The sequence below is a fragment of the Salmo salar genome, chromosome 13 (genome assembly GCF_965601325.2).
Source record: "Salmo salar chromosome 13, fSalSal1, whole genome shotgun sequence".
NCBI classification, from domain to species: Eukaryota; Metazoa; Chordata; class Actinopteri; order Salmoniformes; family Salmonidae; genus Salmo; species Salmo salar.
In genome coordinates, this window is record NC_138303.1 from 24,124,184 (window position 1) to 24,145,000 (window position 20,817).

At 42.8% G+C, this 20,817-nt stretch overlaps 2 protein-coding genes across 8 annotated transcripts in view; both read left to right on the forward strand.

Moving 5' to 3' along the window:
* The window catches only part of LOC106566626 (transmembrane and coiled-coil domains protein 1), a 109,295-nt gene extending 97,318 nt beyond the window's left edge, over nucleotides 1-11,977 (forward strand). For all 7 annotated transcript variants that reach the window (XM_014134825.3, XM_014134826.3, XM_014134829.3 and 4 more), the window contains 3 exons: nucleotides 3,904-4,592; nucleotides 6,803-6,938; nucleotides 9,242-11,977. In XM_014134825.3, the coding sequence (XP_013990300.1) occupies nucleotides 3,904-4,592; nucleotides 6,803-6,938; nucleotides 9,242-9,556 (1,140 nt within the window). In that variant the 3' untranslated portion in view covers nucleotides 9,557-11,977. The remainder of the gene's footprint in view (nucleotides 1-3,903; nucleotides 4,593-6,802; nucleotides 6,939-9,241) is intronic.
* A 2,402-nt stretch (nucleotides 11,978-14,379) lies between these two features.
* LOC106566625 (plexin-D1) overlaps nucleotides 14,380-20,817 on the forward strand; it is a 112,564-nt gene continuing 106,126 nt past the window's right edge. The window contains exons 1-2 of the mRNA XM_014134824.3: nucleotides 14,380-15,828; nucleotides 17,977-18,153. Of these exons, the coding sequence (XP_013990299.1) occupies nucleotides 14,599-15,828; nucleotides 17,977-18,153 (1,407 nt within the window). The 5' untranslated portion in view covers nucleotides 14,380-14,598. The remainder of the gene's footprint in view (nucleotides 15,829-17,976; nucleotides 18,154-20,817) is intronic.

Genomic DNA, 20,817 nt, shown 5'->3' on the forward strand with positions numbered 1-20,817 from the left:
ACAAATACCTCATAAATGCTATAACTTCAATTTCTCAAACATATGACTATTTTACACCATTTTATAGATACACCTCTCCTGAATCGAACCACGTTGTCGGATTTCAAAAAGGCTTTACAGCAAAAGCAAAACATTAGATTATGTTAGGAGAGTACCCAGCCCAAAATAATCACACTGCCATTTTCAAAGCAACTAGCATGCATCACAAATACCCAAAATGCAGCACTGACCTTTGACAATCTTCATCAGATGACACTCCTAGGACATCATGTTACACAATACATGCATTTTTTGTTCGATAAAGTTCATATTTATATATAAAAACAGCATTTTACATCGGCGCGTGACGTTCAGAAAATATTTTCCCTCAAATGCTTCCGGTGAGTCAGCGCTACAATTTACAAAATTACTATTCGAAAACATTGTTAAAATTTAGTATTGTCATTCAAAGAATTATAGATTAGCATCTCGTGAATGCAACCGCATTGCCAGATTTAAAAATAACTTTACTGGGAAATCACACTTTGCAATAAACGAGGTGCTATGCTCAGAAAAGTAGGCTAGGCGATACAGGTTAGCGCCATCTTGGAACCATTTAAAATCAAATCTACTATTGTAAATATTCCCTTACCTTTGATTATCTTCATCAGAAGGCACTTCCAGGAATCGCAGGTCCACAACAAATGTAGTTTTGTTCGAAAAAGTTAATAATTTATGTCCCAATAGCTCCTTCTTGTTAGCGCGTTCCGAAGGCTACTCATAATGTACTGAAGCGCGCGGGACTTGTCGTCACGAATGTGCAAAAAAATATATATTTACGTTCGTTCAAACATGTCAAACGTTGTATAACATAAATCTTTAGGGCCTTTTTCAATCAGAGCTTCAATAATATTCAAGGCGGACGATTGCATTGTCTTACTAAACGTTTCGGAACGAAAGGGTACCCACGGGCGCCCGCGTCATAGTAGTAATGGCCCTCCCCCTATCACCAACTTTCCAGGCCTCTCGTTCGGTCAGTTTTTACCGGAGAAGACTCAAACCACTTTGTAAAGACTGTTGACATCTAGTGGAAGCCTTAGGAAGTGCTAAATGAATCCTAACTCACTGTGTGTTTCATAGGCAAAGTGTTGAAGGTGATTCCACAAATCAGATTTCCACTTCCTGCATGGAATCTTCTCAGGTTTTGGCCTGCCATATGAGTTCTGTTATACTCACAGACACCATTCAAACAGTTTTAGAAACTTTAGGGTGTTTTCTATCCAAATCTACTAATTATATGCATATTCTAGTTACTGGGCAGGAGTAGTAACCAGATTAAATCGGGTACGTTTTTTATCCGGCCGTGCAAATACTGCCCCCTAGCAGGTTTTAAGAAGGAAAGAAATGTAAAAAAAAAACTTTTATCAAGCCACACCTGTTTAATTGAAATGCATTCCAGGTGACTACTTCATGAAGCTGGTTGAGAATGCCAAGAGTGTGCAAAGCTGTCATCAAGGCAAAGGGTGGCTACTGTGAAGAATCTCAAATATAAAATATATTTTGATTTGTTTAACATTTTTTTGCTTACTACATGATTCTATGTGTTATTTCATAGTTTTGATGTCTTCACTATTATTCTACAATGTAGAAAATAGTAAAAATAAAGAAAAAGCCTTGAATGAGTAGGTGTGTCCAATCTTTTGACTGGTACTGTAAATCACCAAGATGTTGGGCTCAGGCACAGATCATCATTGTGTGTGTGTCAGCCAGTCTCCTTGTTTGTTATATTTCACTGAGCAAGAAGGGCTGATTTATCTAGTTACAATTTCTGTAACAAGCCAAGATGTATGTGTACTATAAACGTGTACGTGCTATAAATATTTCTAGTGTGTATATATATTTATACACAGTTGAAGTCGGAAGTTTACATACACTTAGGTTGTAGTCATTAAAACTTGTTTTTCAACCACTCCACAAATGTCTTGTTAACAAACTATAGTTTTGGCAAGTCTGTTAGGACATCTACTTTGTGCATGACACAAGTAATTTTTCCAACAATTGTTTACAGACAGATTATTTCACTTATAATTCACTGTATCACAATTCCAGTGGGTCAGAAGTTTACATACACTAAGTTGACTGTGCCTTTAAACAGCTTGGAAAATTCCAGAAAATGACGTCATGGTTTTAGAAGCTTCTGATAGGCTAATTGACATCATTTGAGTCAATTGGAGGTGTACCTGTGGATGTATTTCAAGGCCTACCTTCAAACTCAGTGCCTCTTTGCTTGACATCATGGGAAAATCTAAAGAAATCAGCCAAGACCTCAGAAAACAAATTGTAGACCTCCACAAGTCTGGTTCATCCTTGGGAGCAATTTCCAAACGCCTGAAGGTACCACGTTCATCTGTACAAACAATAGTACGCAAGTATAAACACCATGGGACCACGCAGCCATCATACCGCTCAGGAAGGAGACGCGTTCTGTCTCCTAGAGATGAATGTATTTTGGTGCAAGAAGTGCAAATCAATCCCAGAATCAAATTCAAATCAAATGTATTTATATAACCCTTCTTACATCAGCTGATATCTCAAAGTGCTGTACAGAAACCCAGCCTAAAACCCCAAACAGCAAGAGAGGAACCAGGCTATGAGGGGTGGCCAGTCCTCTTCTGGCTGTGCCGGGTGGAGATTATCGCAGAACATGGCCAAGATGTTCAAATGTTAATAAATGACCAGCATGGTCAAAAAATAATAATCACAGTAGTTGTCAAGGGTGCAACAAGTCAGCACCTCAAGACTAAATGTCAGTTGGCTTTTCATAGCCCATCATTGAGAGTATCTCTACCGCTCCTGCTGTCTCTAGAGAGTTGAAAACAGCAGGTCTGGGACAGGAAGCATGTCCGGTGAACAGGACAGGGTTCCATAGCCGCTGGCAGAACAGTTGAAACTGGAGCAGCAGCACGGCCAGGTGGACTGGGGACAGCAAGGAGTCATCATGCCAAGTTGTCCTGAGGCATGGTCCTAAGGACAACAAAGTCAAGGCATTGGAGTGGCCATCACAAAGCCCTGACCTCAATCCTATAGAAAATGTGTGGGCAGAACAGAACATGTGCCAGCAAGGAGGCCTACAAACCTGACTCAGTTCCACCAGCTCTGTCAGGAGGAATGGGCCAAAAGTCACCCAACTTATTGTGGGAAGCTTGTGGAAGGCTACTCGAAACGTTTGACCCAAGTTAAATAATTTATAGGCAATGCTACCAAATACTAATTGAGTGTATGTAAACTTCTGACCCACTGGGATTGTGATGAAAGAAATAAAAGCTGAAATAAATCATTCTCTCTACTATTATTCTGACATTTCACATTCTTAAAATAAAGTGGTGATCCTAACTGACCTAGGACAGGGAATTTTTACTAGCATTAAATGTCAGGAATTGTGAAAAACTGAGTTTAAATGTATTTGGCTGAGGTGTATGTAAACTTCCGATTTCAACTGTATACTTTAGTACAGTCAATAAAGAAAAGGTGTTATTCTTATTCTATAATGAAATACTGATTTATGTGAAAAATCATTCAAATTTCAAAGAGAAAGTTCATTGTTTATGTAATGCTCCCTGTTGTTAATGTTTTTTAGGTCAGTGTGTTATGAGTGACAATGTATGCTTTATGAGTGAGAAATGTTGAAAGTGTTGAGGTCGAACAAGCTTATGTATGGACATGAATGAAGTGGTTTGACTGAGTTTTGGAGGTGAGATTAACTTTTGGCTAAGGTGTATGTAAACTTTCGACATCAACATGTGTAGGTAATATATATGTGTGTGTGTGTGTGTGTGTGTGTGTGTATATGTGTCTGTGTGTGTGTGTATATAATGTCTGCAGACTGTCCTATAACAGACACATAAGTATCCTATATAACTGCAGGTGTTTGAGAAGAAGAACCAGAAGTCCGCCCAGACCATCCAGCAGCTGCAGAGGAAGCTGGAGCACTACCACCGCAAGCTGAGGGAGGTGGAGCACAACGGCATCCCTCGCCAGCCCAAGGACGTCCTCAGGGACATGCAGCAGGGCCTGAAGGACGTGGGAGCAAAGGTTACAGGCTTCAGCGAGGGCGTGGTGGACAGTGTCAAGGGAGGCCTCTCCAGTTTCTCCCAGGCCACGCACTCCGCCGCCGCCGGGGTCGTCTCAAAGCCCCGGGAGATTGCCTCGCTGTTCCGCAACAAGTTTGGCAGCGCCGACAATATCCCCGGGCTGAAGGACTCCTTGGATGATCCGTCAGGGGGCGAGGAGGGGGTGACTGGGGCCGGGGGGAGTTCTCTGGGCAGCGCAGGTCACCACCATCTACAGTCCAGCCCCAAGTACGGCAGCGAGGATGACTGCTCCAGCGCTACGTCGGGGTCGGCAGGGGCCAACAGCACCACAGGGGCTCCCGGAGGCCCCCCCAGCTCCAAGGGGAACACCCTGGAGAGGAGCCAGAGCTCTAGCCTGGACATGCTGCTACAGGAGGTGCAGGAGGGCCAGGGGAGACTGGAGGAGAATCTGGAGGGGCTGAAGAGTCACTATCAGAGAGACTACACTGTCATCATGCAGGCCCTGCAGGAGGAACGATTCAGGTAGGAAGGGAGAGGGAGCTAGAGGACATGCTGTCATCATGCAGGCCCTGCAGGACGAACAATTTAGCTCCTGACTTACTTGACCAATGATTTTATATATATACTAGATGTCTGACAGGGGGTGCTGTTTTGATTCCACTGTGCCTCCATCTTGGCACTTCCCCGCCATTGCAAACAATATTTTGGAAGCTATAGAAATGCATTTATTTACCTTTGCTTTTGCCACATTTATTCTATTACAGACACCTTAATGCATACTTACAAATTATATTATGTGAGCTAAGCATTAAAAAAAGAAAAACGATATAAAAACATTTTCCTTAAAGTAGAATTTTTAGCGATTACTAATGTTACTGTCCCCACTACAATTAAATATCATTTTGTCCTTGAAACATTTAATGGAAATACTGTAGAATTCCATTCGTTCCTATGAAGGACTGCTCCTACGGGAGAGTACCAAAATGGCCAACCGGTGGCTTCAAAGCCTCTCATGGGCCGATACATAGCATCAGCAATCCAGGTTTTATATACATCATTGTACTTAACACACTATATATGTAGAGAGAGAATAGAAGGAGAGCACTAGAGTGAGTGAGAGAGAGAGCCCTGTAGGAAAAAACCCACACAGAGATGTATAAGGTTAACATTTGGAAGGTTATCACAAAGTGATATTGATGTGCAGGTGTGTTTTCACTGAAACCAAACCCACTCTAATCAACTTAAGACAGGTTGAAGCTTTATTGCCCTTAAAACTGAATTGTAAACTTGTGACAGTATCCATTATTTAGGCTGAGAGATCAGCCCTAGACTGCTAAAGTGAAGAGGTGTATGTACCTTTTAGTAAAGACACAACAGGTACAGACAACCCATTCAAGTCTTTTTATTTGGCACTTTTTACAAAACACTATTGTCTCAAAGGGGGATGGGGGGGTTATCAAAACGCTGACTTGAGACTTGAAGCGGAAACCCTGAAACTCCCTTAAAGCCTGCCAAGTGTAGGTGGCCAGGGAAAAGTCCCTGCCTTGGAGGAACAAGGAAGAAGCACTTTGCTATAAACCAGTCCTGAGCACAAGTATCTTGTCCTATCACAGATCTATCTGAGGGCATGTGTTGCTATCTCAGGGAATGTTAGTCAAGGGAGGGGGAGAGGATTTTTGTGACGAGGAGACAAAAACATTTTTCTCTCTAAAATGTCACAAGTATGTGTTTTTTGTCTTTCAGGCAAAAAATAAGGTCCAGCAGAATGAGCTTTGAGCATGTCTTCTGCTGATGACCATGTTCTGAGCATTGACCACACAGTTATGGTTAACCCACTGTGTTTGAACCATTGTTTAGAATATGGAGCCTCCTACCTGTATAACTCCCAGAGGAAACATTTAGTTTTTGGTGCAGTCAGCAGTATTAGGATGGTACAGGATGTTCTGCAGTAGCTTCCCCCATCCTTCCCCCTCCCTCTTCCCCTCTCTGATTCACCTGCCTCTATTCTGATTGTTTTATTGTCTGATTAACCACCAGAGCGTGTGTGTGTGTGCAGTACCAGAGGGCATAGTTGTACATCTTATTAAAATGTGACTCTTAAACTGGTTAAGACAGACATAATGAGATCAGACTGGTGGTGGGATTCACTTAATCACACACACACACACACACATGCATTCACAGATATCACATTCTCCCTCTCCCTCATGATTGGTCAGTGTCAAACTGCTGATTATCTGCCATTGGTCACTCTCATCAGCAGGTGAGTAAGCATGTGCTGATCAGCTCACAGATAATCATCCATCCAGTCAGGTGTCATTCCACCTGAAAGCTCTTTAACCTCTTGCCCAGGAAAAACAGGAACCTGTGTTTGTCTATGGGGCACACGTGCGTGCGTATGTCTGTGTGTGTGTGTTTGTGTCTGTCTATCCGTCCATCCATCTCTGTGTCTGTGTATATGTCTGTGTCTGTGTATATGTCTGTGTATATGTCTGTGTATGTGTCTGTGTATGTGTCTGTGTATATGTCTGTGTCTGTGTATATGTCTGTGTCTGTGTATATGTCTGTGTCTGTATATGTCTGTGTCTGTATATGTCTGTGTCTGTATATGTCTGTGTCTGTATATGTCTGTGTCTGTATATGTCTGTGTCTGTATATGTCTGTGTCTGTATATGTCTGTGTCTGTGTATATGTCTGTGTGAGCTGCTAGACTAACGTGTGTTTCTCTGTAGGTGTGAGCGTCTGGAGGAGCAGCTGAATGATCTGACAGAGCTCCACCAGAATGAGATCCTCAACCTGAAGCAGGAACTGGCCAGCATGGAGGAGAAGATAGCTTACCAGTCCTACGAGAGAGCCAGAGACATACAGGTCAGTCTCACACACACACACACACACACACACACACACACACACACACACACACACACACACACACACACACACACACACACACACACACACACACACACACACTGTACACAAACTAGATAGCCAGGCAAATGTATGACTGTGATTCATTTCATAATCACAACTTTATCTGAAGACAAACAGAAAGCCTTGCACAGTTATGAGGAACAAACCCAATCAGACATAAGCCAGTGCTGTTTAATCTTTGTGTACAACTACCAGGTTATTGTACAGTTCACTATTTTACTACGGCTTTCAAACGATAAAAAAATGTAATTGAGTTAATCACAGGATTTGCTGTGATTAATCACGATAATTAGCCAATTCTGAATTTGCTCAAATTAGGCTGTAATTCAAGATTTTTCATACAAAAAACATTACAAGAATATTGACATCTTGATTTTGTCTAAAGTAACGTTTAGCAAAATTAGGTAAATTGAGAAAGCACACTTTCTTTCACCTTAATGTCAGCTTGTTTTTACATTGCATTGTTTTTTGGCTGTATAGATTATGTATTTCAGATGTTTTCTGTTTATTTTGAACACTTTCAGACGATGCGATTAATTGCAATGAAAATGTCTGCACTAAAATATAAATACATTTGAGTTAACTGATTAACTCTGACAGCCCGGGCCTCCCGAGTGGCGCAGTGGTCTAAGAGCTGTGCCACCAGAGATTCTGGGTTCGAGCCCAGGCTCTGTCGCAGCCTGCCGCGACCGGGAGACCCATGGGGCGGTGCACAATTGGCCCAGCGTCATCCGGGTTGGGGAAGGTTTGGCCTGCAGGGATGTCCTTGTCCCATCTCGCTCTAGCAACTCCTGTAGCGGGCTGGGCGCATGCACGCTGACACGGTCGCCAGGTGTTTCCTCCGACACATTGGTGCGGCTGGCTTCCGGGTTAAGTAGGCATTGTGTCAAGAAGCAGTGCGGCTTGGTTGGGTTGTGTTTCGGAGGACGCATGGCTCTCGACCTTCGCCTCTCCCGAGTCCGTACGGGAGTTGCAGCGATGAGACAAGACTGTAACTACCTCCAATTGGATACCACATAGTTGGGTAGAAAAAAGGGGTAAAAAAATGAAATACAACTCTGACAGCCCTAATATTGACCTGGTATTTAAAACACATGATAGGGTTAGAGATAATAACACTATAATTACTTAATAATTATATTTTGTTTAATTGGAATCCATTAGAACAAGCCCCATAATGTAACAGATGTTGAGTTCTTTCAAGTTAGTGGCAAAAAAGTAACCGGTGTGTGTGTGTGTGTGTGTGTGTGTGTGTGTGTGTGTGTGTGTGTGTGTGTTTATCGCCTTGTCTCTAACCTACGTTTCCCCCTCTTGGCTGTAGGTGGTGTTGGAGTTCTATATGTAATGATCTTTGCTATTTGTCTGTCAGACACACAAAATCAAATCAGATCAAATGTTATTTGTCACATGCGTTGAATACAACAGGTGTAGACCTTACAGTGAAATGCTTACTTACAAGCCCCTAACCAACAATGCCGTTTTAAGAAAATACCAAAATACCAACAACAAAAAAAAGGAAGAGATAAGAATAACAAATAATTAAAGTGCAGTAGTAAATGACAATAGCGGGGCTATATACAGGGGGTACAAAGTCAATGTGCACGGGCACCGGTGTCGAGGTAATTGAGGTAATATGTAATATGTACAATAGTCTGGGTAGCCATTTGATTAGCTGTTCATGAGTCTTATGGCTTGAGGGTAGAAGTTGTTTAGAAGCCTCTTGGACCTAGACTTGGCGCTCCGGTCCCGCTTGCCGTGCGGCAGCAGAGAGAACAGTCTATGACTAGGGTGGCTGGAGTCGTTGACAATTTTTAGGGCCGTCCTCTGACACCGCCTGGTATAGAGGTCCTGGATGTCAGGAAGCTTGGCCCCAGTGATGTACTGGGCCGTACGCACTACCCTCTGTAGTGCCTTGCGGTTGGAGGCCGAGTAGTTGCCATACCAGGCAGTGATGCAACCAGTCAGGATGTTCTCGATGGTGTAGCTGTCAAACCTTTTGAGAATCTAAGGACCCATGCCAAATCTTTTCAGTCTCCTGAGGGGGAATAGATTTTGTCGTGCCCTCTTCACGACTGTCTGTGGACACCAAGGAACTTGAAGCTCTCAACCTGCTCCACTACAGCCCCGTTGATGAGAATGGGGGGTGTGCCCTGTCCTCCTTTTCCTGTAGTCTTTACTGTGTGTAGCCATACTGTGTACTACTATGTCTAATGCTTTTCTATCCTCCTGTCCTGCAGGAAGCTCTGGAGGCGTGCCAGACGCGGATCTCTAAGATGGAGCTGCAGCAGCAGCAGCAGCAGGTGGTCCAGCTAGAGGGCCTGGAGAACGCCACGGCCCGGACACTGCTGGGGAAACTCATCAACGTCCTCCTGGCCCTCATGGCCGTGCTCCTGGTGTTTGTCTCCACTGTGGCCAACTGTGTAGTCCCTCTAATGAAAACCCGCTCCCGGTCCTTCTCCACCCTCCTCCTCATCCTCCTCTTCGCCTTCCTCTGGAGGAACTGGGACGCTCTGTCGGGCTACACGCACCGTGCCCTGCAGCCGCCCAGATGACCGAATGGAGACGTGTGTTTCTATGACTATGCGCGAGGGTGGATACTCTGTCCACACACACACACACACACACACACACACACACACAGAGAGAGAAAGCAGGAAGAGCCTAACTGCCAATGGGATGTCGTGGTTGTCTTGACGGACGCTGAGGAATTAGTCTATCGGTTGAGCTCTGTGAGGCAGGATTTGGACTGAGGAGAAAGTGAGGGAAGGATGGAAGATGAGAATACCACTCAGTCATCACTTTTGTTTAGGAAGGATGAAACTTTGTTTACATTCAGAAATAGTGTTTATTTCTTTCACGGGATGCATCGTCATACTGTTTTTCTTTTCTTCTAGGGGTTAATCAAGTATATTATTGTTGTTTATTATTTTTTTCTAATAATATATTCTTTTTTACATTTTATTCAGTACCATGTAGCGTTAAGCTCCTCCCACTCTGCACAAAGAGGAGCTTGGCAAGAAACTGATTGGACGTTCACCTCAGAGGCTCAGGCCCTCTACTGATAAATGGTACTCTGATTTGGTTGCCTTTCTTAAAGAAAGTGCTCTATCGGTCTGTTATTAGTAGAAAATGAAAAGATGAATGAATCCCCGCCTCGCACTTTTTCCACCGCGATGGATTCTGAGATGAAAAGGAACCTTTCTACCGAGTACTCTTTGTTTTCCGGACACAAAAGACTGACGGACATTACTTTGCGTGTCAAGCTAAGAGACTTCTCGTGCTTCCGTACTGTTTCTACTAGCAATGATTTACGTCCTATTAAATGTGTCTTTTTTTTTTTAAAGGAAAGTCAATTAATTAGGAGAGGTCATTTTAATTAGGAGAGGTGATGTAATGAATTCTAATGACTTTTAGAGAGTGGCACCAGCTTAGACAAGAGGGAGGGTTTGACAGTTAGGGCCACTCACCACGGAGCCACGAGAGACCGTAGGTACAGATAAGGCCACTTTGCAGGAAATGTGGAGTTGCCATGATATTGCTTTCACTGGTGCTCACCCATTGTGTCAGCTGAAAAAGCATAGACTGTCTGCCAGACATACACAACAGTCTCCACTGCCATGCTACTGTTGTTCAATGCACTGCCTGTATGAAGAATGTGACTCACTCCATCACAATGGCTATGTTTAGACAGACAGCCCAATTCTGATCTTTTTTTAACTAATTGTTTTTTTGACCAATCAGATCAGCTCTGAGAAAAGTCTGATGTGAAAGGATCTAATGTGATTCGTCAAAAGACCAGTTAGTGGGTAAAAGATCAGAATTGGGCTGCCTGTGTAAACGCAGCCTTACTGTCCTATCTCTCCATCTCTCACCTCATTGCCCTGTTTTTTCAAGCATACCAGTATGTGCCAAAACTGTCCTATTTCACATTGCCAGATCTGTATGTGCTTTATTAGCCAACTCCTCTGACTCTCACAGTCATGACATAACAGAAGAGTTGGCTAAACTAAGCACAAACTGATATGGGACCAGGCTAACAGAATATACCTTTACAAGGTTGTCTGGGTAATTTCTCTGAGACACTCACTGCTAATAACCTGGTGTGTGTTTCCTAAACCTGGTCCTTGATTACTGCTGAATATGATGGCTCTCTATCCGTCTTATCCTACCATTCATCTGTTCATGGAGCTTCAGTCGACCTAGATGATATGAATGAGTCCTTCTGCAGTCCATTCTGACGCTTGTTTGATGAAGATCATAACTTATAGTGGGAGCTGCAGACCAGCATTCCGTAGTGTTAGGACCAGGATGTTCAGGATCTTTGAAACACTTTTAAACCAGAAACTGCACTGAATTTATTGTCAGTCTAATCACTAAATAGAAATTAATTGAAGTCAATGGATATTGTTATTACACACCAATCAGTTTAAAGATACTGATCATTGTTGTGATCTTGAACGTTGCCCAGGTGAGTGGCTCCTGAGTTGACCTCTGACCTTGGTGTGACTTTGCTGTGACCTCCGATGCAGCGTGGTAGGGTAGGGTTGTGTGCTAAACCACTCCAGTGCCTTCTGATGTGGGATAATAAAAGTGCATTCCTGACTAACTCCTGGCCCCATGACTTGTGTGTGTGTGTGTTGAGGATCGGAGGGGTTTGGGGTGTGTCTAGCTTTCTCATAGGATTGGTAAGCGATTATCTCCTCCATGCTGGCCAGCTCCTGCCTCAGGTTAAGGATGGTTCAGGTTAAGGATGGTTCAGGTTAAGGAGGAAATGGACCAATAAGAGCAATTATTTAAAGCAAAGTAATGTTGTAAAACAGATTCTTAAACTGCCTGGACCACACTATGTCTGGATGAAATGTTTAATTGAGGAACAAAATAGGCTGAAGCACTGATGGTGTTTTAGTGTTAAATGTGAATTGATTATAGTGTGAATAAATCAGCCTTGTTGACGTTTGTGGATTAATCCACTAGATGGCAGTCCTCTCATGTTTATAGCACCTTAGTTTCCTGACATGACCCACACAGATGATCTGTATGCTCAAAGTTATCAAATTGATCCTTGAAACACCATATTTAGTGTGTGTGTGTGTGTGTGTGTGTATTTTTCCCATTCATATTCCCTAGCTGTTCATGCACCACAATGCCAGTCCATATGGGGTTGATGGGCAGTGGAGTGTTGACGCAGGCCTTGTGGAGGTGTTGTTTCTTATCTGTCAGGAAACAGGTTGGTGGGCAGAGCCCGGGCCTCAGAGCTCCACCACAGAGTAGAGAGCAGTAGCTGTTTTCACTGACAACAGAGAAAATAGCAGTCTCTCACTCCAGAAGGCCCTCTCCTCACTGTGAGAGAAGGCTCAGGAAGTCTCTCTCTCTCTCTTACACGCACCAATACTGTTTAAATGCCTTTTCTTGATGCACCATATCTATATTGCATATATTACAAGACCCATGTATGACAAATAAGTCTACCTCAAAACACACACACACACACACACGCGCGCGCGCATCCGTAAGGTGTCACGAACAATCGAGTGTAACCAGAACGCAGCACTCTTCAGTGATATCTGATCCTTGACAGCAGTGACCCGTGATACCCCCTCTCTCCCCAGTCTATTTCCCCGGTCCCTTCCCACTCCTCTCACTCTTAATGGGGCATTAGGGAGTGTGTTGGAGGGTGTGTGTGTAGGTTTAGGCTGTATGTATGTGTGGTGGAGACTGTTGGTCCTGCGTTGCGATCAGTCAGCTCGTTCCTTATCAGACCGCTTTCCTGCCCCTCCGCGCTGTCGGATTAGATGAGCGTGAATGCGGGCCAACGTAAACACTCAGACCCGGGCGGTGTTTATCAGCGCAAATAACATCGCCAAGTGATGATGGGAGGCGTGCACCGATCTGAGAGGAACAGAGCTGGCCCGAGAGATATAATAGTTCCAGCGGGCTTTGATAGTGTCCAAACTGGCATGACGCATGGGTTAGAATGCGTCGAATAGTACAGAGTGATGGCCATCACATTTGGTAATTGTATTAATTTTCTGTGGGCCTATCTGAACGGCTCTAGAGAGAATAAATCCATGGGTAGCCTAATCCAAAATTACGGACTCTCACTTTGCGCTGTCACTTTTTGTTAAAAGTCCCTTCAGCTTTTCCATGTTCTCTCATTGCATAGTTGTTCACAAGAAGCACTTCATTTGTGTTTTGGGAAAAATGTAAGTTTAAAGGGGCAATCAGTAGTTGAAACAATAAAAAGACAAATCCCTCCCCTGTTTCGCAAAAACCAGAAGGATGGGGCTGGAGAAATGTAACCACTCTCAAATTCAGACAGAGCTATGGCTCCAAGCACCGAATATCCATGATATGAAAATTTATACAGAGTTTCTTTATTTACTTTGTTTACAAACATTGGAGTTAAACAACTGTAGGCTATATTTTGTGAGTGGGTACGACAGTAGAACTAAGCTCATGAGCGTGTTTACATACCTCAACTAACCTGTACACTGTGAATATAGCCTCGGTATTGTTGTTTTGTTAAAAAAAAAAAAAAACTTTAGTTTATTTAGTAAATATTTTCTTAACCAACAATGCAGTTCAAGAAATATAGTTAAGGGCTTGTAAGTAAGCATTTCACGGTAAGGTCTACACTTGTTGTATTCGGCGCATCTGGCAAGTACCATTTTATTTTATTTTGTATTTAATTTAAAGGTTGTATTCGTCAAGAATCAATGGGTACATAGTAAGTCCAAAAATGGATCTAGCAACAGCAGATTGTCCCTTTAAACTTAATAACACATTTTTGAGAGGTGCACATGTGTTGCTTTAGAATATTTATGAGGCGCAGACCCAAAAGCTCTGCTAAATAGATGTGAATGTCAAAAACCGGAAAGGTGCGCTGTGGTGCCCATCTGGTAGCACTTTCACGTAGCTTACCCCCACCGTATGGGCGCAGAGCAGACGGAGCCCTCTGCGTATCTGCAGGCAGAACTAATCTGAAAACCAAGGGACCAACTGGCCGCAGGAGGTGAGAGCAGGACCCACCATTAACCCTAAGAGGAGCGGGACCATAGGCTATACTTTCTTCTCAAATGATTATTTCCCCTCATTCCTCTCAAATTATTATTTTGTAAAAATTATTTTATATATATATATATGAGAGGGATCATTAACAGTAATTACACCATTATTGTTCTGCCTTGGTGTGTGGATGTCCATTACGCAAATAACCTACAATTAGCATGCCCTAATCACAACAATGAACTTTGACTGAATACATTTTAAATTATGAAATTCCAAGGCGTAGGCCTATATACTCCCAATTAATAAGAATTAATGGGGAGTTTAGGATTGCAGCCGCTGGGAGCGGGGCTGTAGGTGGAGTGGGCAGAGAGAGGGGCAGCAGACAGCTCTGCGCGCTCAACTCTCTTCCGCGGTGAGCTGCGCTGGGAAAATGAAGCACGACTCTTATTGCGTCACTCTGTGTTTGGGTTTTGAGCAGGAAACAGCATTTCCTTTTAGATTGTCGCAGTAGGAACAAACACATTATTTTGTCCTTACTCAATGCACCCCTCCGCACAGAACACGCGGAAACCGGCCAGAAGGAAAAATGCCTCCTTCGGAGAAGATAGTAGTTCTGATTCTCGGCGTTCTGGTGCTGGAATCGGCCTGGAATGCCCATCGCAGCCCGTGCCTTGCCAACGCGTTACAGATCCAACAGGCGTTCGCCTCTCCAAACCAGACAAATAACTTTGTGGTAGATGAGGTCAGCAGAAAAGTCTACCTGGCTACGGTAAACACGGTGTACCAGCTTAACGGGACCCTGAGCGTAGAAGTGGAGAAGAGAACGGGGCCGGTGGAGGACAACCTGTTGTGCCATGCGCCGCAGCTGCCCCAGGCGCCCTGCGAGCACCCCAAATCCCTCACCGACAACTTCAACAAGCTGCTCAAGCTGGACAGGGAGCAGGGGGTGCTGGTGATATGCGGCTCGGTGTACCAGGGCTTTTGCGAGCTCAGGAAGATGGAAAACATATCGGAGATAGCCGTGGAGTTCCCCCCTCATGGCGAGAAGACCGTGTTCCCCAGCATGCTGAACATCGCCGCCAATCACCCTAACGCCTCCACCGTGGGGCTCATCTTCAGGAGCCACGGGGGTAACACCCGGCTCCTCGTCGGGGCCACTTACACCGGCGCTGGAACCCAGTTTTTCCCCAAGAACCACAGCAAGGAGGACCTGCGCTTCGAGAACACACCCGAAATCGCCATTCGGTCCCTGAACATCAATGATTTATCCAGGCTGTTCACCTATGACATCAACCCGTCAGAGGATAACGTCTTCAAGATAAAACAGGAGGTGAAGCAGAAGAATAAACTAAACTTCGTTCATGCCTTCATTCAGAAGACCTACGCTTATATTGCTATCAACAATGACGCGAATATGGGCCACAAGCAGAGCCAGCCGAACAGCATCCTTGCAAGGATATGCCTGGACACTGAGAACACACGAAAATCCACCTCGGAGAGCCGAAAGCTCACTGAGTCCTTCATCCAGATGCCGCTTCAGTGTGGATATAACGGAAACATCTACAACCGGCTGGTCTCCGTTCACCCGGCGGTGATCCACTCGGTGACCGGAGAGGGGCTGGAGTCGCACCTTTTCGGAGTGTTCACCAAATCGGACAGAAAGTCTGCCCTGTGTGCGTTTCGGTTCTCAGATATCGAGGAGGAGATCCGTCAGGGCCGGAGGAACTGCTCCAACTCCCCCAGCAGCGATGTGCAGGTGCTGGACAGCGTCATCCAGGGTTCGGGCGCAGCATGCGTACACAAAGGGAACCTGGTGGTAAGTGAAGCATTTTACACTTCAGTGAGATCTGTATGCTTATTCGTGTTTGGGAGACTTGGTTGAAACCAATACTGTTTTGTATTATTTGATTTAGCCTAGATAAAGTTAGCAGCCACAATTACGCATGGAACGCGCAATACGGCACTGTTCGTTTCCCCAGTTTGCATAATGTCATAAAAACATTCTGTTACATTTTTCTGAAAGATTTATTATAAGATGTATTTATTATTGGACTTGCTACTATAAATAAATATTTCCGCAAATATGTTGCTTTTGGCAACTTGGTATGACAGTTTGAATAATGAATCACCCCATATCATTTCTGGGGGGAAAGCTCCGATGTCACGAGCGCAGCCCAGGGCGGTGATTGTGTGAAGAATCTTCCAAAGCACGCGAAGGTTATGGGAACCGTGCGGGGTATTTCTGTGAATGTCACATCCGCGCCAGCTCATTCACGCTTAGGCCTATAGCCTATTGCATGTTGGAGAGGAAGAATGGACTTATGTATTTAGATTTTTTTAAAGAAAACGTTCGTTTGCCATCGATACACAACACATTCAATTAAATTACATGTAGGCTAAAAAAATTTTAATTTCCCTGGGCAAACTGATTACTTCTCTAAGAAAAATATAGTAGGCCTATTTATTTTATGAGAAGCAGTGTTAAATAATCTTGGTAAATCAGTGTTGAATCGTGTTGTGTCAAATAACATAGCACATTCTCTCATATTTTACGCATGCAATTCAAGAAGAAAAGTTTATTCTTATTAACTTATAGATCTATAAAGGCTGTTACTTTGACACTATAAAGCCCCACTCCTTATTATTTAGGCTAAAGCGCCCCTATTAACGGAAAAGTCTCTTAACATGAAAAGTCTTTATGCCGCTCGCGGCATCTGAGGAATGTGAAATTCCATAGTTTCATTGTGGTGAGATTGACAGGTCGCTAGTCGTGACAAACAGTCTCCAGACCACTGCGTTGACAGTCAGGTCGTAAAGATGCGGGGCTGTCCCATGAGCGGTGTTGTGTGGTGCTGGCCTGCCCTGTAGGCTCCGGTAACCAGATTAGAAATCTCGACCGAATGTCGTTCTCAGCCTGTGTTTCCCCGAGGCCTGCAAATCTGCAGCTTGAAATGGTTGTGTTTTTCGTGAAGAAAGTCAGCATTGCCCCGAAGAAGAAAGGGTTTTCTTGGTTTTGCTTTTAGTCCGTGGTGACAGTGGCGGTTCTAGACCATTTCAACTGGGGGGGCCAAGCTGGGGCCAATTGAACTGTTAGAGGGGCCAGTTACGTTAGACATTATTGTTGTCATATCGTTTTCTTCACTGCAATGCAGGCATTAGCAGGCAAAAGATCATGTTCATTATCATTAGTGTTCTGCGTTGCCACTGTCTAATAAAGGATGTAAAAAAAGAATTATAACTAATTTTGCTATGTAAAAATGTCGTCATACTCCACATTTAGGGGGGCCACAAGGGGGTCCAAAATTGTTGTCACAGAGGCACTGGCCCCCCCTGCCCCCCCCCCCCCCCCCCCCCCCCCCCAACGGTGACTGGGAAAATCTGATATATCTGTAGCGTTTCTGAGGGCCCTCCATTGAAGGAAAGCCAAAGACACAATTTATGATAAGCACAGAGGTCGAGAGAGGAGCGGCTCGTGGGAAAGATCTCTCTCTCTCTCTCTCTCTCTCTCCGCTCTCTCTCTCTCTCGATTTCCACTTCACTGTGTTCATCTTCGAGTCCTTACTGTTCCTTTGCCCTCCAAAAGACTATGGACATGCACTCGTGGAAGTCATCCAAGCATTTGAATCAAATGGAATGAATGTTTTGATATATACTCAAGTTTTCATTTTCACATGGTAAATGTTGACATCAGGCCTTCAGCTGTCCTGAACATTTAGAGGGAAAATTGCCAATTCTCAAGAAGACATAGCTTTTTAGCTTTTCATAGTGTTATAATTACATCATTATTACAGTGTAGCCTACTAAAACATAAGTGTCCAATAATGGTGTTACACTGTTTTGGGGTTATTTTTCTCTCCATTTATCTTTTTCTGCTTGCCGACATGCATGCCTGCCGGTCTCTCTTCCTGTAAATTGAGATATTTTAAACCAACTTTAAAATAAGATCTTTCTCTCTGTCTGTCAGCTGCAACCGGAGCAACTGGACTGTGGAGCGGCCCACCTGCAGCACCCGCTGGCCCTACGGAGGCCCCTGAGGGCCACGCCCCTGTTTGTGTCCCTGGGCCTCAGCTCGGTTGCTGTGGACAACATACACAACCATACCGTGGTGTTTCTGGGCACCAGCACTGGACGACTGCGCAAGGTCAGAGGAGATGGTTTACTTACATAAGAAATCTCTCAGTAATATCCACATTTATAAAAGAGAGAGCAGTGTTTTATTTGTTATCCTTTTTGTCTTGTAAAGGAAAAAATCTACAGTTGCTAGGCCTGCTACCTCACAGTCTAACTATGCTGCCGGAATTTAAGAACAAACTGAATGTACCAGAGATATTCAGCCATTCTTTTATTCAGGGATGTATGACATTTATTGAAAATAAGTTAAAGTGTCAGGTGTAAATTACTATAGAGCTGGAACAGCAGGGAAGGGGGATTTTCTTTTTAAGTAAAGGGATCATTCCACTTATTAGGTGTCTTTTGAGTAATGCAACTAAACATTTTGATTTCACCTAATTTTAACATTCTGTCATAAAGAGCACATTCAACTTAATAAATAATGTGTTTTCCCATCTCAAGAGGTTAAATTAAAGAATGTCTATAGTAAGTGCCTATTAAGTGTCAAATAAAGTAACAGGGTTGACCGTAAACAGGGTTGACAACTTCATCTTAAATCAGCCATTAATCCCCATGTGACAGGGGGAATGGAAGCTTGTTGTGTGCAACAGGGAGTGGAAAATGAATTCAAGCTTCACAACAATTGTTAAATTGTTAAAACATTTTTAGCCTGTCTATACATGGGTAACAGGGTTGAAGTGTTATGCTCAATCTGCTCAGTCTTCCACCACAAAACACCTGAAAATGGCCAAAAAGAGTAGAACCAGCTCACCTGCTTTTACACTATGATTTGACTATTAGATATTCAATGTTTCTTTAAAAAAAAAAACATTTAAAAAGGAATAGTTTCACCATATTAAAATGAGAGTTCAGTTCACGTAACAGGGTTGACCTTAAATTAGGGATTTATTTTTTGATACCTTAAAATGAATCACTAATCACATGAAATAAATAATAATCTTCAGAAATGACTTTGTAAAAGCAACAACATAACTAGGGCTTTACAATGATGGTGAATGCACAAAGGGACAAGATAATGTCAAAATGCTGAATTCTGTCACTTTAGCAAGTCTTTATTCATATAAAAAAAATCTGATTTATTGAATTTTCCATGTGGCCTATAAAGGGCACTTCATTTAATATAACAGGCTTTTACAATTCTATATTTGTACACAATTTATACTTAAAATATGAAAGTTTATATGGCAAAAGGCACTCATTTCGTGGAATGACCCAAAGAAAAAGATGAGAAATCAGAAAATAACTGAGAAGAAGGTCTAAGAGGTGCTGACATTCATTGTAAAGAATGACCGCTAAAATGCAAGGAACAGTAATAAAGAAAGTTCCCATATGACATGACTGACTGTATATAGCCTCGTTATTTTATTATATTACTTTTTATTATTTTTGACTTTAGTTTATTTGGTAAATATTTTCTTAACTCTTTCTTGAACTGCATTGTTGGTTAAGGGCTTGTCAGTAAGCATTTCACGGTAAAGTCTACACCTGTTGTATTCGGCGCATGTGACAAATAAAGTTTGATTTGACTATCAGTGTTGGGGATTAGTGAACTACATGGAGTTCAACTAGTAATTAACTACATTTTGCAGTAGCTTGTTGTTAATATTGTTTTTGTTGCCATGTAACGGTGTAGCTAACTACAAAAATAAAATATGGGTGTAGTAGGCAATCATTTCCTTTCTTTTTCAGCACCAGAAACATCGTTTTTGTGTTTAATTGGCTAAATTAAACATTCTGTTAGCATTTGACCCCAAAATGACCTGTTCTTGAAATTTGTAGCTATGACATTTCAGATTTGCATATTAGGATAATTTTTCACAAAGTAGTTTGGATGTAGTGAAATACTTTTCCCCAGTAACTTTAGTTCAGTAAACTATACTGTATGTTTCTTAAGGGTAGCTTTAGTGTAGCTTAACTTCTTCCATTGTGATGTAATCGGTAGCTGAGTAAACTATATTTTTAGATTAGCTTCCCTAACACTGCTGACTATGTAGTGGGTCGTTCCATGTCATTTCAGCAAGCCATGACACCCATCATCCCAGATTGTTCTGAAATCATTTCCGTAGTTAGAAAAATACCAGATTAGCCTCCTGCAACATTATTTCGTTGAAATATAATTTCATTTCTGATAATTTAAGTTAATTGATTGTCCCCAAATTGGCCACTTTTTACTAATAATGAGAAAGACATGAGAAATAATGAGAAAGACATATTGGTGTGGGATTGGTGTGGGGCATGGGGGGATCCGTGGGTGGCTTTTGACCATTTATTTGAATTCCTCATGTTTAACTCAATGTTTAAAAAAAAGTTTGGTCCAAATCAGTTGTTAGGTACTATATTTATTGAATATTATATGAATCCTATAAATTAAAATGGCACATTTTGGGTGCAATCAATTAGCTTAATTTCTCAGAGATCAAATTATTATATTGCAACAAAATAATGTTGCAGGAATGCTAATCTTATCTGTTTCTAACAACAGAAACTATTTCAGAACAATCTGGGATGGTGGTTGTTGAAATCCTCTTTCTGGTGCTTTTTGAGGTGGAACGACCCAAGTACAAGGCAAGAGCATCTGCATTGAGAGGACATTTGCTTTACTGTGGGTCCTGGTAGAAGGTTCAGGTTGAAGATAAAGTGATGCACTATGAATTCATCTCAGCTATTGTGAATG